This window comes from Stomoxys calcitrans, chromosome 3 (assembly GCF_963082655.1).
Source record: "Stomoxys calcitrans chromosome 3, idStoCalc2.1, whole genome shotgun sequence".
Lineage (NCBI taxonomy): Eukaryota > Metazoa > Arthropoda > Insecta > Diptera > Muscidae > Stomoxys > Stomoxys calcitrans.
This window is the reverse complement of record NC_081554.1, coordinates 197,152,881-197,171,025: the sequence shown is the minus strand read 5'-3', so window position 1 is coordinate 197,171,025 and position 18,145 is coordinate 197,152,881. Positions and strand designations below refer to the sequence as shown.

The 18,145-nt window shown below is 39.1% G+C and overlaps 1 protein-coding gene across 1 annotated transcript in view; it reads left to right on the top strand.

Moving 5' to 3' along the window:
* The window catches only part of LOC106088390 (mucin-2), a 151,203-nt gene that overhangs the window by 70,552 nt on the left and 62,506 nt on the right, over positions 1-18,145 (top strand). Inside the window, exon 2 of the mRNA XM_013253889.2 lies at positions 2,619-3,637. Within this exon, the coding sequence (XP_013109343.2) occupies positions 3,551-3,637 (87 nt within the window). The 5' untranslated portion in view covers positions 2,619-3,550. The remainder of the gene's footprint in view (positions 1-2,618; positions 3,638-18,145) is intronic.

The following is an 18,145-nucleotide window of genomic DNA, read 5'->3' as shown; positions in this document are numbered from 1 at the left end:
TTTATTCAATTTGCGCCACTATTTAAAGGAACGAAAGAAAATTCAAAGTAAATAAGATGTGGAATAATTGGACTTTCTAAGATGAATGTTAGAACTAGTAAGTCAATGAAAATATTGAGCTGGCCCGCTCCGCTGCGTATTCTTTTACTTTATATGGAGCAAAATTTTTCTTTGAATATTTATTTTCGTCAATAAAAGACATACTATGCAACGAAAATAGTATATCGCTTGACTAACAGTTTAGCAATATAAGTGCCTTTGTCTGAATCCCATATAATCTTTATTGGTCCACGAATTTAAATTTGGATGTAAGGTGTACTCCATTCTTAAAATACTTTATTCAGCCCGATATTCTCATGATGTCTGATTTAGGGGTGTTTTCGGGGGTAAGGTGGTCCCCATACACTTGGCCCTAAAAAAATATCAGCATCGTGCTCTTCACTCAAATAAACCCCATATTGCCATTGGTTTAAAGCGAGCTAACACGATGAGGCGTCCACCAAACACATGACCCCAAAATTGGATTCGTGTTCTATTCTAAAAAACCTATTATTTGAGCCTCATATTGCAATGGTCTCCAAATACTTCCTATTTGGGTGGTGTTATGGGGGTGGGATGGCCCCATAGACACTTTTCCTGAATATTGATATCAGATTCGATCTTTATTTCCAAAGACCTTTCAATTTGTCCGATTTTGGGGGTTGGGGTGGTCCCCCAAACACTTGGTCCGACAATTGGAAATCAAATTCGTTTTCTAATCTTAAATACAATTCATTTGAGTCCTACATTGCCATGGTCAGTAAATAAGTCCTGTTTGGGGGGTGTTTTGAGGAAGAGGTGGACCCCCAGAAACTTGATCCCACATTTGGATATCAGATTCGTATTCTACTCGCAAATACCCTTCATTTGAGTCCCATATTGCCATGGTCGGTAAATATGTCCGATTAAGGGGTGTTTTGGGGGTTGGGGTGGTCCCCCTAACACTTGGTCCGACAACTGGATATCAGATACATTTTCTAATCTTAAATACCTTTCATTTGAGTCCCATATTGCTGTGATTGGTCTAAATATATATTTGGCTGGTTTTGGGAATGGGGCAGCCCCCCTAGGTACCCCATCTGAAATTTGGCTACTAAATTTTTATTTAGTACTCTATTTGTTACTGGTTACTATAAGAGAGCATAAAAAATTTCGCTGAAATCGCACCACCCATCACTCAATCTGCCGTTTGTGGAAATTAGGGAAAGGGGGAGGCCCGCCCCCCTTCAGATATCAAAAAATGTAGTGCCCTATTTTCACCAAGGGATCACACAAACAAACATACCAACAAACAAACAAATACAAATTGATTTTTATACCCTACACCACCACTGTCTTACAAGGTATTATAACTTTGTGCATTTGTTGGCAACGCTTAGAAGGAGAAGAGCTAGACCCATTGAATCACTTCCTGATTCGATTAAGCTATGTCCGTCTGTATGCCCATGTATTCTTGTGATCAAGTTACAGATCGCATTAATTGCCCGATTGTCATGAAATTTTGCGCAGGAGCCTTTTGGCCCAAGGACAAACTCTATAGATTTCGAACAAAATCTGTTCAGATTTATATATAGCTCCCATATATATCTTTCATCCGATACGGACGTTTAAGGCTATAGGAGCCACAATTTTGGTCTGATCTTTACCAAATTTGGCATGGGGTGCTTCCTCATATGACTGCAAAATTTCATCAAAATCGGTCCATGTTTTGATACAGCTGCCATATAAACCAATCTTGGGTCTTGACTTCTTGAGTCTCTAGAGGACGCAATTTTGGTCCGATTTAACTGAAATTTTAAAATTTTCAACAACTGCGCTAAGTATGGTTTAAATGGGTCCATGTTTTGATATAGCTGTCATATAAACCGATTTTGGGTCTTGACTTCTTGATCCTCTAGAGGGCGCAATTCTTATCCGATTTGAAAGAATTTTTGCACGAAGTATTTTATTATGATGTCCAACAACTGCACTAAGTATGGTTCAAATCGGTCCACAACCTGATATAGCTGCCATATAAACCGATTTGGGTTCTTGAATTCTTAAGCCTCTAGAGGTCGCAATTATTATCCGATTTGCCTGAAATTTTGTACGACGGATCCTTTCTTGACCATCAACATACGTGTTTATTATGGTCTGAATCGGTCTATAGCCTGATACAGCTCCCATATAAACCGATCTCTCTCTTTCACTTCTTGAGCCCCCAAAGGGCGCAATTCTTATTCGAATTGGCTGACATTTTACACAGGTCTCCAACATATAATTTAATTGTGGTCCAAACCGGACCATATCTTGATATCGCTCTAATAGCTGAGCAAATCTTTTCTTATATCCTGTTTTGCCTAAGAAGAGATGCCGGGAAATGAACTCGACAAATGCGATCCATGGTGGAGGGTATATAAGATTCGGCCCGGCCGAACTTAGCACGCTTTTACTTGTTCTAAATAGTTTCTCATTTCTCATTATATTTTCTCTTTATGTATTTTTCCTTGCCCTTATTTCTCTAAACTGTGTTGACCCAAAATCTTCATTGGTTTTTTATTAATTTTGATTTATTTTTTTCTTTCTCTTTTTGGCTACAGTGACCGAGGTAGTGGTGTAAATAAAACTATTAACTGGTCAGAACAGAGTTTGGTGCAAAAAAACCAAAAAAACAAAAACTCCAACATTACGGCGACAGGCCAAACAAATACATTGGCATATGGCAACAGAAAAAGTTTTGCTAAAAACACAAAACTCATCGTTCTTCATCAATTTCATCACATTTTTGTGGAAAGCTCTCAACGTGAGCACTATTGGGAAACCAACAACCTTCCACACATATCTCGTCGCAGCATCCTTGTTTCACTCCCCCCGGAGATGCTTCATTAGTTAATTGGACAGATTTTTTTTTGTTGTATGCTGGGCTTTTTTGCTGTTGTTATTGCATGGAGAACATGTTACAGGGGCAACAGTAGCAGCAACAACAACAACCTACATCGAAACAACAAAGTTGCAAATTTAGTGTGAGAAAACAAAAACAAAAGTTTTACCAAAGTGCAGAGAGGAGCAACGGAAAAAAGCAGAAAAAAAACCAGCTGAACATAGAACATATTTTTAATATGGAAATATCACAGGAAAATTGATCGTTTTGGAAAAACACCCATAAAAACTGTGTCAACAGCAACAACAGCATCATAGAAAAAGCCAGTAAGGACTTTATGTTTTCCCATTTGGTCCTTGCCAGTGAGTGTTTCAAATAAATTTCATCAAAAACTATAGTCGCCGCTGTTACCCCCCAACCCGAATGTTGCATTCAACCTCCACTAAATGTGAGTGAGTGTGAAATATTAAAATTTCACAGAACTCGGCAAAAAAAGAAAAAGAAAGAACGAAGCCAACACCACACTTTTGGCGAAAAAAAAAAAAAAAAACAAAATAAATAAAAATTAAAGTGCTGCAAATAACTGGCAGATCATCCTCAGCCGGCAGAACAGCATCCTTTGGAGACCAGGACATTAGCGAGTAAATCAAAATGGATACAGTTTATGGCACAAAAAAGTATTTCCAGAGTTTATCGGGCGCCAGCGATATCTATCGCAGTCCTGCTTGTCGAGCAGTGGTGAGTACGAAAAATAAACGCAACAGCGAAAAACATTCAAACTATTATTTCGCTTGTTTTTTAGAGGTTTTTGGGGGAATTTTTTCAGTTCGTTGGTTGGTTGGTTGGTGCCTGGTATGGCACTCTACAAATCCATTAAATGTACTGCGGCAAAACACGAAAGGATTAAACCTCTCAGCTTCAAGCTGACATATAATATGTTTTAAAGTTATCGGGGTTTTTTTTTTTGCTTTTTTTTTGTAGCAAGTTTATGCAGCGGGCGTTGTTGTTTTTTCGCACCGTTCTGCCATTCTTTTGGTGCCGAATTTATTTTAATTTCATTAAAAAGCTACGTAATTGGATCTCTATGGCTGCTAGTCCTGGTCAGGACATACTGCATGGCATTAAGGAATTTATGGTTTTTCTGCTACGCCCCACAGCTAGGTTGAGCAGTCACCCCACCCAAGGGGACTTGTAGTTGAATGTTGCACTTGGGACATGTATAAATCGTCAATTTAAAGTTTTATTTTCATTGACATGTTAGAGACTATGGCAAAACAAAAATTTGTCAACAAACTACAAAAGTTTTTAATGAAAGTTTCCGACAATGGGTTTTTGTTTTATTTGCCAACATAGGTAGAGGGATTTTTAACGCAATTGAAAACTACAAAAATTGTTTCAAACGATTACTAAAACTGTGGCAATATCTCTTTGAGCTAAAACTATATAAATGGTGATTACCCATCATAGGATGGGGGCATACTAACTTGGTCATTCCGTGTGTAACTCAGCGAAATATTGATCTGATACCCCAAGTATATTCACGTATTATTGCAAATGCAAACTTGCCCATGAACATTCCATTAAGGAACAGGGGGATTTCTTTTGATAGTCACGACATTCTAAGTCGATTTAGCTATGTTAGTTCGCGCGTTCGTCTGTCTGTCCGTCTGTCTGTCTGTCTGTTCGTCCGTCTGTCCGTCCGTCTGTCCGTCCGTCTGTCCGTCCGTCCGTCCGTCTTTCTGTCTGTCCGTCCCTCCGTCTGTCCGCCCGTCTGATTTTCGAAAGTGAAGCCAGGCGCTTGCAATTTTGCACAAATACTTCTTAATAATTTGTGTCGGTTGGGATTGTAAATCGGCCAAATTTGTCCATCTGTTGATATAGCTCCCATATAAACCTATCGCCTGAGTTGACTTCTTGAGCCCCTAGTGGACGCAATTACTTTCTGATTTGGCTGAAATTTTTAATGTGTTTTGTTTTCTCCTTAATTTGGTAGAGCTCCAATAAAATTGTAAAAGTCTTCCAAAGAATTTTTGCCATGCGATACTTGGTGAAGGGTATAAAATTTTCGGCCCGGCCGTACTGCACGCGCTTTTACTTGTTTGGCTATTATCATCGTATTGCAAAAAAGGAGTAAACAACTACATCATCATAGTATTTACTGGCGTGTAAGAAAAAATAAATAGGAAATAAACCATGTAGCCGCTAGTTAGGAAACTTTTTCCCATTTACTAGTAGTTGAATGAAATGAAATAATATTTGAAGCGAAGCAGATAATAGAATGCTAAGAGCAAAATGTACATTAGTTGTTGAAGGTCATCACAAAATACAACAAGCTCAATTTCAGCCAAATCGGACAAAAATTGCGGCTTCCAGTGGCTCAAGAAGTCAAATCGGGCGATCTGTCTATATGGGAGCTATATCAGGTTATAGACCGATTTAGACCGTACTTGGCACAGTTGTTGGAAGTCCTAAAATTTCCCTAATTTTCAGCCAAATCGGACAAAAATTGCGGCTTCTAGTGGCTCAAGAAGTCAAATCGGGAGATCGGTTTATATAGGAGCTATATCAGGTTATAGATCGATTTAGACCGTACTTGGCACAGTTATTGGAAGTCGTAAAGAAACATCACGTGCAAAATTTCAGCCTAATCGGACAAAAATTGCGGCTTCTAGTGGCTTAAGAAGTCAAATCGGGAGATCGGTTTATATGGGAGCTATAAACCGATCTCCCACATCCAAGGCTATATCCAAATATGGCTCGATTTGGCCTGTTCAAGAACTTAACCTGCGTGCAGTTAAAATACGCATCTGTGCCAAATTTCAGCTCAATATCTCAATTTGTGAAGGCTGTAGAGTGATTACAATGGACAGGAAGATGGGCAGATACAAGGACATCGTTAGGTTAGGTTAGGTTAGATTAGTTTCAAGTGGCAATCTACCATCGGACTTACTTAGACGTTTTCGCCCATTGTGAGACCACAGGAACAGAAAAAGGAAGATACCGTCTAGTTCCTACCGTTGAACCAATCAGATCGCTTTTAAAAGCCCAATAACATGCGAATATTCACATCTGCTAAATCAGACAGGTTCTCAATGAAAGGAGTACCTAAAATGGATTTCCTTCTGACTGCTAGTGTGGGACACACACACACAGAATGTTGTCTATAGTCTCTTCTTCTTCAATGTGCTCACAGCTTCTGCAAAAGTTCTTGCTGGCAAACTCCAGTCCATCAGCATGTTTTCCGGTTAGACAGTGACCTGTCATGACGGACACAGTGAGACGTCTGTTCTACCCAATGACAGCAAAGCAGTAGACCTCTTCAAGTCTAGATTAGGTCACTTAGTTTTGGAATGATCACAGCCCCTTTTTTGTGACCATCTATCATTCGCTGTCCTTCGGGCCTGGTCTTGCAAATTTAGCTTACATGTCGGCATACCCACAGATTACACTTTCCTTGGAATGTGAAGGCTAGTTCATAGTCTCGCAAGCTCGTCTGCTTTACAGTTCCCTGGGATATCTCTGTGGCCCGGTACCCAAAATAGGCTAATTTTGAATTGATTAGCCATCTCATTGAGAGATCTGCGACAGTCGAGGGCAGTTTTTGTGTTCAGAAATACGTTCTCCAGGAATTTAAGGGCTGCCTGGCTGTCTGAGAAGATATTTATGCCAATCGTCGTCATTCTACCTCTTCCTTAATTGCAAGGATCTCCGCTTGATACACACTGCAGTGGTCGGGTAACCTATTCGATATGACCAGTTCTAGATTTTTAGAGTAGAAGTCTATGTAACTTCTGTTATCAGGGATATAGTAGTTTCAATCGGTTCTGATCCGCTTATCAAAAAGCGGATCAGGTTGGTAGTAATCCACACTGCCTGGAACATCGGATATTGTATCAAGGATAACACAGTGTCCGTAGCCGCCATATGACCAATGAGAAAGCTCCCTTAACCTCACGGCAGTGGTCGCTGCAATTTGGGTAGCCACATTGTCCAGAGGCATAATATGCAGCATTAAATTCAGTGCATCAGATGGTGTACGGACATCGTTAAATCGTCTTAGAATTTTAAGACGATCCGAAATATATATACGTTGTAGGATCGGAAATGGATATGTCGATGTGTTGCAAACGGAATGACTAAAAGAATGTACCCCCTATACTATGGTGGTGGATATAAAAAAACGACAGGCGGACTATCAGCATAGAAAGCATATGCAGAAATTATGGAGGCCATCGTAGCGCAGAGGTTAGCATGTCCGCCTGTGACGCTGAACGCCTGGCGAGACCATGAGAAAAATATTCAGCGGTGGTTTTCCCCTCCTAATGCTGGCAACATTTGTGAGGTACTATGCCATGTAAAACTTCTCTCCAAAGAGGCACTATGACACACCGTTCGGACTCGGCAATAAAAGAGAGGCCCCTTATAATTGAGCTTGAAGTTGAATCGGACTGAACTCATTGATATGTGGGAAGTTTGCCCCTGTTCCTTAATAGAATGTTCATGGCAAAATTTGCAATTTTTACTACCTTTTGGTGTAGGTCAGTTGGGATTGTAAATTAGCTACATTGGCCCGTCTTTAGATATAGCTCCCATATAAATCGATCCCTCGATTATACTTTTTGATCCTCTAGGAGGTGCAACTCTTGCGTGGTACACCTGAAATTTTTTACTGTGAAGTTTTTGACATGCAACAGATGGGCCAAGCATAGTTCGAACCGATCCAAAACCTGATGTAGCTCCCATATAAAAGATCTTCCGGTTATACATCTTGAGCCTCTGGAGGGCGGAATTCTTGTATAAAGACCTCTTATTACATCCAACATACTTGTAAAGTACGGTTTGAATCGGTTTAAGCCTGATATTTCTTCCAACCATCCATTCCAAAGTGTCCCCTATACTGGCCGTGATCTGTCAATCAATACAATGTCCATCCAATTGAACACTTTGTCCGCAATGAACTCTCACACAAAACACCAGTTTACCAGCTAGGTATCTATGTCGGAAGCATAAGTAATTCGAGAAATTCTAAGAAAAAGTATTCAAGTTCGTCTGTCTGCCAGATGTTACCACTCCCTAAAATCACTTCGAAGACATGCTATATCCGCCAATAGCTTGCTCCCATGTAGACTCATCTTCCCATTTTATTTTAAATCCGATTTCATCTAAATTTGTAAAGTTGGTTCTCTTTAGACCTATCCTGCTATGACTTCAACTGGATATTATTGACCTGGTTTCACTTTAATCCGTTTTTGCCTGTTTTATCATGGAAAAAAATTTTAAATTTCTTCTGAAAATATCCTCCAACTGTCAATGCCCTTCCACAAAGAATTAATGCGATCATAGAGTAAGCACTTGTCCACAAGTCTGCTTAAAAGCCAAATTTTCTTCAGAACTCATCCATGAACTTTTAGTCGGATTACATCACTTGGCTTCAGGTCTTGGTGCGTTAAGCAAATCTTGACTACTTGAGTTTGTCCTTAATGAAGCCATAAACCTTGAGTCGCACAACAGCTGAAAGGACTTTAGTATTTTTCCATAGATACCTAGAAATTGGTAACAATACAAATAAATGAGTCATCTCACACAAACACATACAGCTGGGGATAAATCGAAGGCCTATTTTCGCCTCAAAGAAGATAGGTAACATGCCGAAGTATTTATGGCAATCGCTTTGGCATCATCGAAATCATCAGCATCATAAGAATCTCCTCCATCCGCCAAAGATGTCAAACACTGTGGATGAGATGGCCTAGCAGTTGACACTACTTGGTGCCAGTCAATTTTCATTGATGCCGTAGGGGAATGGATGGATGGAAGTAGAAAAAGCCCACGCCATCTCACTCACCATGGAAAATATAATCAAAGCACGCTTTTCACAGACTGCGGCATATCTGCTCTGGCAAGATTATTACATGAGTGCTAAAAATGTTTACCGAGGAGATGATAAGCCTTAAGTACACCAATAATGCCAACGAGCAATCCAAAAAGCCAAAGAATGGAATAACCAAGGATATACACAGGCTAGAAGAAGAAAAGAAGAAGAAGAACAGCTACTGAGCCAATGAGGGACAGTGCAAATGGCGAAGAGCTCATTGAACATGATTCCAACATCTGTTCATTCATGAGTTCAGTTCTGTTCAGTTCTGTTTGACTATGGCGAGTCCATAATCCCTTTGATTGGTGGCCTTTATTAACACTCTCTGCTGCGACTATCATTGACTTGGCCACTGTGGCAGTATTAAATAAAGTCAAACAGCATTATGGCAAACATTTAAAGGTGGTCTCAGAGTATTGGGAGAGAGCCATCATGGCGTTGGCCAAGTACGGAAGCCAACCATAGGGAACAAATTACTCCAAGGTATCACTTGGAGTGCGTATAAATGATTATCAATGTATTTTTGATTTACTTGGAAAAAGATCAAGAAATTGCTCGGCTAATAAAATCTTAATCCAATGTGATGGCAGTTTGTCGATGATGTCCTGATTGTTGACACATAAAAATTGAAACGAGTTTGGTTGATGACACTGCTGACAAAGGTTAACTGGAATATTCGCCAGCTTGAGATTTTCTCATTTCATTTTCTCAAGAGGGATGTAGAGTGGGAACATAAGGAATCATAGGGAAATGGTGATTCAAATGAGAATCAATAAACTGTGGTAAAAATTCGGTTTTTTCAATCAAAATAAAACTTTTTGATAATTTCGTTTTTATACCATACACCACCACTGTGGTACAGTCATTCGACTCAGAATGACTTTTTAATGCGATTTAGCCATGTCCGTCTGTCCGTCTGTGAGTCCATGTATTCTTGTAATCAAAGTGCAGGTCGTATTTGTTGCCCGGTTATCACGAAATTTTGCACATGTCACTTTTTTGGCCCAAGGACAAACGCTATTGATTTTGAACAAAATCGGTCCAGATTTAGATATATCTCCCATATATATCTTTCATCCGATATAGCTTTTTAAGGCTGTAGAAGCCACAATTTTCGTCCGATCGTTAAAAAATTTGGTATTTGGTATTTTATTTGAGGTTTAGATATGTGTGCAAAATTTCATCAAAATCGGTTCGGATTTAGATATAGCTCCCATATATATCTTTCATCCGATTTGAACTATTAAGGCTGTAGAAGCCACAATTTTGGTCCGATCTTCACCAAATTTGGCGTTTTTGTAAAGTATCAATGTATGTGCAAATTTCATAAAAATCGGTTAAGAATTAGATATAGCTCCCATATATGGCCCAAGGACAAACGCTATTGATTTTGAACAAAATCGGTCCAGATTTAGATATATCTCCCATATATATCTTTCATCCGATTTAGCCTTTTAAGGCTGTAGAAACCACAATTTTAGTCCGATCTTTACAAAATTTGGCATGAGGTGCTTTATTTGACGTCTTCATATGTGCTCAAAATTCCTAAAAAATCGGTTCAGATTTAGATATAGTTCCCATATATATCTTCATCCGATGTGACCTTTTAAAGCTTTAGAAGCCACAATTTTCGTCCGATTTTCCATGAGACGTTTAAATAGACGTAACAATACGTGCGAAAATTTTTTTTTAAAATCGGTCCTAATTTAGATATAACTCCAATGTGTTTATTTCATCCGATATGGACTTTTAAGGAAGTGAAACCCACAATTTTTGTCACATCTCTACAATATAGGGCGTGAGATGTTCTATTTCATGTCCCAGTGTGTGTCAATAAAATTTCACAGTGAGTAGTTTAAGGCTTCCCGCCAACTGACCCAAATATGGTTCCGATCGGGCTATATTTAGATATAGCTACCATATAGACCGATCTCCCGATAAAGGGTCTGAAGGCCATAAAAGCTTTAATTATTACCCGATTTCGTTGAAATTTCACACCAATGGAATATTTTAAGCCTCCCAGCGTCTGACCCAAATATGGTTCAGATCAAACTTTATTTAGATATAGCTGCCATATAGACCGATCTCCCGCTAAAGGGTCTGAAGACCATAAAAGCTTTACTTATTACGCGATTTCGCTGAAATTAGCAACAGTGGGTTATTTTAAGCCTCCCGACATCCGACCTAAATATGGCTTAGATCGGTACTTATTTTGATATAGCTGCCATATAGACCGATCTCCCGATAAAGGGTCTGAAGCCCATAGAAGTTTTATTTATCACCCGATTTCGCTGAAATTTAAAACAGAGGGTTATTTTAAGCATCCCGACATCTGACCTAAATATGGTTCGGATCGGATTTTATTTAGATATAGCTGCCATATAGACCGATCTCCCGATTAAGGGTCTGAAGGCCATAAAAGCTTTAATTTTTATCCGATTTCGTTGAAAGTTTGAGTATTGCGCAGTTTTAAGCCTCCCAGCATTTGATCCAAATATGGTACAGATCGGACTATATTTAGATATAGCTGCCATATTAACCGATCTCCCGATAAGGGGACTGAAACCCATAAAATCTTTATTTATTACCCGATTTCGCTGAAATTAGAAACAGTGAACTTTTTTGAGCTTCACGATATCCGACCTTAATATGGTTCAAATCGGTTTATAATTGGATATATCTGCCAAAAAGCCCAATATTTTGTTCTACAAAATTGGATTTACACATATACCCGAGGTGGTGGGTATCCAAAGTTCGGGCCGGGCGAACTTAATGCCTTTTTACTTGTTTTAGTTTCTGCCTTCAAAGAGAACCCATACAAAGTACTTTCATATGCGATGATGGAGGGTAATTCTTAAAGTTTCAAAGGAATAAAGTGAACCTAACATTTTTGTTAGATTTTTCTGAAAATATTTTCTATTAATTATATATTCATGGTTAGTTTACAAGAAGTGTTACTGTCATATTAAATACAAGGAAGATTAATTTACATGGTTGTATATATGGTTGAAATTAAATTTTCTCAGAACATTTTTATTGCCTTCTGTATATCGATTACAATGTCTCCCCTGCCGTTTTTTGGTCCTGGAGATATGTGTTGATTAAAAAAAATTCAGTTTCTTTTGCCTGTTTTATTAACTCAATTCTGGACAGACTTTCAATAAGGAAAATGTCAATGTTACATACGACGACGGCAATGATGACACTTTCCTTTCCATCACAGTGTTGCTAGGAATCGAAAAATTCATTTGTGTTGACTTGACATCAAGGTGCCGGGGCGAATCACATCCCTCTAAGTGATTCATCAGGAAATGTCATTATGGCCATTTAATAAAATATTCAAATGGAAGGAAAACTCATCGTCGCTACCTTTTTTTTGTGCTCCACCTTCCTTCGCAATTTCTTTTCTGTTGCTCTTGGTCGTCGAACAAAGTGAGGCAATATTAGCCAAATGAATAGCTCTGTTGAATATGCAGACATCATTTGAATAGCAACGGCCATATTAAATTTCCATCACTTTCGGTTACTTTGGCATCTTGTTTGAGGTGCTCGTTTGTCAGTTTGAGGTCTTCCCTCTGCCATGGGGCGACACATATATTTTGTATCCATTCGAGGCATACAAAACGGAGTCCTTTATCCTGCCAGCATCCTGATACTGAACTACTCGTATGTATGTAAATCATTTCACTATGGCTTAGCGTATTACAGTTTGGCGCGTCGCACCGCATCTCGTTGCGTTGCGTCAAGTTTCATTTCTTGCTTATGGGCTTCCGCCTTTGCGTTTTTCCTATCTGGCCCACCTTAAATAAAATATGAATAGAGAGCCAATACAAACACACACACACACACACACCTGAGGGAACCGATTTAGGTTCGAGATGTGAGTGTAGAGGGTTTTTTATTTTGTTTGCACTGAACTTTATTGAATTCGAAGTATGCCATGGTGTCTCCTTTCGCCAGGGCCATTCATAAGATGGATAAGCTGCATAACGTCAACTTAGAGTAGCTCACGTATATTACTTTATGCCACGGAATAAAGGCATAAAGAAAAAAAAAATAAAAAAGAAAGATGGACGAGACTTTTTAAATCTTTTCATTCATGGCTCAATGTAAGAGCATAAAGGGTATGGCGACGTAGATATGTCCTAGCCATCCTTTTGCCATCATCACCGTTTCTCTTTCTCTCTCTCTCTCTCTCTTATCATTCATGTGGCCATGGAGCAGCCAAAAAAATGAAGGAAAGAAGCATTGCAAAAAAGAACCAACAGAATTGTAGAAGAAGAAAATACGGACATATTTGTGAAGGCAGCAAACAATTCTGGCATTTTTCTTTTTGAGGTTTCCAGCCCAGGAAGCCAGAGCCCGATTTTTCTATAGAGTGCTGCATCAAAAAACTCTTCTTTTTTTCTTAAAAAAAAAAAAATATTTTCTCTTTCACCATCCCACAGGTATATATATACATGTTAATTTGATGGTAAAAAAGTATGCTTTTGCAAATTTTCGCCAGATTTTTTCTTATATTTACTTTTGAGAGATTTTTCCTCATTTTTGTGATTGGTGCCGGGTAAGCCACAATTTTCTTTCATTTCCACTACACAGATCTCAGAGGAATGAGAAAATGAAAAAGATTTTGTTTTTAAGTAAGTGGAGGCTGCTAAATGGAGGTGTAATAATTTCAGAATTTTAAAGAGACTTCATCTCTTTAGGGATTTATATGATCAGTATTTCGTGTGCCCATTGAAGGTCATAAAGGTACTTCACATACAGACTCAGGATGAATTGAGTAGAATTGATCAAAATTGACCTAAGCTTAGGAAATTGGGAATATTCAACAGGGGCAAGTGCGACCGTAGTTGTATTTTAGATAAAATATTTGCCTAGGCAATGAAAGGAGGAGTCTCAGACAACCGAGTCCAGTTTATGAGAAGAAAACGCTTTCTAAACGCGGAAGATACTGCAATTGATGAGAATGTTACCCCTAACTTGACAGATGAAGTTGGAATCGAGATTGGGGTATATTTGACCTCAGTAAATCATCGAGACTATCAGATATAAAGGCGATCCTTCCGGTAAATGTCTGTGTTTTAGTTTGGCAGTTTTCAAAGTCTTGATAGAATTACACGACGTGGAGATATGGGAATGAGACGAATACGCCAAGAAGGGATAATTCCCGAGAAGTCACATCAAAACACCTCATGCAAAATTTCAGCCAAATCGGATAAGAATTGCACCTTCAAAAAGCTTAAGAAGTCAAGACCCAAGATCGGTTTATTTGACAGCTATATCAAGTTATGAACCGATTTAAACCATACATAGCACAGTTGTTGGAAGTGATACCAAAATTTCAGTCAAATCGGACTAGAATTGGGCCCTCTAGAGGCTCAAGAAGTCAAGGCCCAAAACCGGTTTATCAGGTAGCTATATCAAAACATGGACCGATTAGGCCCATTTACAATCCTATCCGACGTAGACTAATAAAAAGTATTTGTGCAATATTTCAAGCGCCTAGCTTTACTCCACATTTAATGGCCTCCAAGGTGGTCTTAGGATTTTATTGATTAGAAATAATGATCGAGTCATTTAAGCCATGTCCGTCCGTTCGTCTGTCGAAGTAACGATAGCAGTCGAATGCATAAATTTGGCCGTTTGAAATTTTGCACAGATATTTAATATTGATGTAGGTCCATGGGAATTATAAATGAGCCATATCGGTTCAGATTTGCATATAGCTCCCATATAAACCGATCTTCCGATTTGACTTCTTAAGCCCCGGGAAGCGACAATTTTTTCTGATTTAGTGGAAATTTTGCACATAGTGTTCTGTTCTGACTTGCTACAACTGTGTATAGTGCCGTCCAAATAGCTTAAGAACCTGAAATAGCTCGCATATAAACCGATCTCCTGATTTTACTTCTTGAGCCCTTGCTAGCCGCGATTTTTATCCAATTTGGCTGAAATTTTGTATGTGGTGTTCTGTTATGACTTTCAACAACTATGTCAAGTACTGTCCAAATCGGTCAAGAACCTGATATAACTCCCATATAAACCGATCTCCCGATTTGACTTCTTGAGCCCCTGGAAGACACAATTTTCACCGGATTTGGCTGACATTTTGCACATAGTGATCTGTTATGACTTCCAACGACTGTGCTTGTGAATCCTTGGTGGTGGGTTCCCGAGATTCGGCCCGGTCGAACTTAGCACGCTATTACTTGTTTAGTCTAGCGGCATTCTTGTTCCAAGAGCTTTCTCTACCAAGTTTGGAAGGCCTGCCGCAGTCATTGGACCTAAACCTTATTGAAAACCTCTGGGGCACCACAGAAGAAAATATTTCACATTTCTATATATATGGGTATATGCATTTGTCATTCCGTTTGCAACATATCCAAATATCCATTTCCGACCCTGTAAAGTGTGTATATTCTTGATCATCGTAAAAATCTAAGACGATCTAGCCATGTTCGTCTGTCCGTCTATCCGTCTCTCGGTAGAAATCACGCTATAATCTTTACAGATAGAGATATTTAGCTGAAACTTTGCACAGATTCTGTTTATGTCCATAGGCAAGTTTAGTTCGAAGATGGGCTATATCGAACTATATCTTATATAGCCCCCATATAGACCGATCCGCTCATTTAAGGTCTTATGCCCATAAAAGACACATTTATTATCCAATTTCGCTGAAATTTGGGAGAGTGAGTTTTGTTAGGCCCTTCGACATCCCTCTTCAGTTTGGCCCAGATCGGTTCGGATTTGGATATAGCTGCCATATAGACCGATCACACGATTAATGTCTTGGCCCCATGAAAGGGGTATTTACTGTCCGATTTTGCCAAAATTGGGCCAGTGAGTTGTGTTAGGCCCTTCGACATCTCTCATCAGTTTGGCCCAGATCGGTCCAGATTTCAATAAAGCTGGCATATAGACCGATGGAGGCCATGGTAGTGCAGAGGTTAGCATGTTCACCTATGACGCTGAACGCCTGGGTTCTAATCCTGGCGAGACTATAAAAAAATTTAAGCGGTGGTTTTCCCCTCCTAATGCTGGCAACATTTGTGAGGTACTATGCCATGTAAAACTTCTCTCCAAAGAGGTGCCGCACTGCGGCACGCCGTTCGGACTCGGCTACAAAAGGGAGGCGCCTTATCAATGAGAAGTTTGCCCCTGTTCCTTAGTGGAATATTCACGGGAAAAATTTGCAAAAATTTGCATTTATAGACCGATCTCTCGATTTAAGGCTTTGGGCCCACGGTAGTGGTGTAGGATATAGAAAACTTTTTGGAATAGCTTTCCTTTAAAAATAATATTCTTAGACTCGTTTAATTAAGTCCCAAAATATCATTTACATAAAATGCAGTAGTCTAGGGACTCCTTTGAATTTTTGTTCCTACCCTCTTCAAAGTCTGTCTTTATTTTCGCACTCTCACCACATCAAAACGCATTAGTGGCGCTTGGAAAATTTACTGTTTACATTTTTTTTGGGCTAATGTTGTTTAATATTTAAAGTAAAGGTGTTGCATTCATTCATTCATGGTTGAATTCCATTTTGGACACTTTATTTTTGCCATTTTTTGTTGTTGTTTTTGTAGTATTTTTCTTTCACAACGCTCATTTGCCGTGTCCGTCTATTGGCACGTAGGGCAGACTTTCGAAATGGCTATAAAGGATTTGTTTTTTGCCAGCAATGGTGCAATGGTGAGTCGTCTAATGCATAAAAAGGACGAACTGACACTTGGCAATAGGAAACACTTGTGTTTCTAAAGGAGCGAGCAGAGCAGCAAAAAAAAGCTCATTCATCGTTTCAATGCATCTCAACTCAAAAACTGGGAGAGAGAGAGAGAGGTTTTTTTTTGTACAAGCCAAACTTGAGATGATGACGATGATTGTGTTAATGAGTCTGCCTGTCGTGCTTTTTTTTTGGGTGTGTGTTGGTGCAGAGGTTTGTTGCTTACCATCAGCTTCACAAGTATCTCTCTTAAAGTACTTATCGGCAACATCATACTGAGGGGGACTCTTGACTTTGCTATGCGCATTGGGGCTCCAACAAGAGCTGTACAACACTTTCGGCTAATAACAAGACCCTTAAGACAGCTAACAGCTAAAAACAAACAACAACCACCACTGAAAAATGCAACAACATGCTAAAGGTTCAGAGTGCTTAGCTACAGCGTTCAGGGAATGAAGCCAGCAAAAAGTCGAAACAAAAAAAGTGAAACAAATTTTTGCAAAAATTTCACTTCAATTTGAAGTTTAAGCACAAACTTCCTTTTCATAAACGCCAAATGTGGTGTGGCATGAGGCCAAGAGCCCTGTTGCTTCATGTGCAACAACCACAGTCATGCGAGGCATTTCCCAGCCCTTTTGTGAGAGTTTCAAACATCCGCACTTCATGCGATGTTATGTTGCTTGTCACTCTCATGAATGCCGATGACTGAATGGATGGAGCAAAAAACTCCATCAACAATGCACGCAAATTTTCTATGGCTCGTTAGTGTGCCCTCTTTGCGATTAAAACCATTTTTTAGCTCTCTAAGCTGAACTTCATCATTCTTTAAGCCATGATGAAGGCAGGGAGAAACAAACCACCCCCCTCACTCCACCCACAATATACCCTGTCAGCTAGACAATGTTGTAAGAAAAAAAGAAACGAATGAACAACATCGTATATGCATGGGATTTGATGTGGTTATGTTTCTCTTCAATTCTTTAGAAATTCCGTCAAGAAATCAATTTTAAACAACAGACAATGCAGCAACAAAATAAAATATAGCTGCTGCACTTTGCTACACATACACTTAAAAAAAATATAGTGAATTTATACATTGCTGGTAAACTATAGTCGATTAAAATACGAGGACAAATTTCCAAAGCAAGTTTAGGAAGACAAATCTTATCTTTTATCTTGTCAATTAAAGGCTGGTACTATGTTCGTGATTCGTAGTTGAAAGCCCATGTTTTTCGCGATTACATATTTGATATATCTCAATGCTGAAATAATACCATCTCAATGATGAAATAATTAATGTAATCAGCAATTTTATACCTTCCACCATAGAATGGTGGTATACTAATCTGGTCATACCGTTTGACCTCGAAATATTGATTTGGAATCCTATAAAGAATATATGTTACAGATTCCCTCGGTCGAAATTTGAGTTGATCTAGCCACGTCCGTCCGTCCGTCTGTGGAAGTCCCGACAGCGGTCGAACGGGTGAAGCTACACTGAAAAAATTTTTGTCCTAATTTTAAAGATTCGAGCCAAAAAACGCAAACTTTATTTAAAGATGATCAGTTTTCCGACTCTTAAAGAAGGCATTCCCTTTGGTGAGAAAACTTTCTTTATGTTAGGGATTTTTTAAGGATTTTTGCC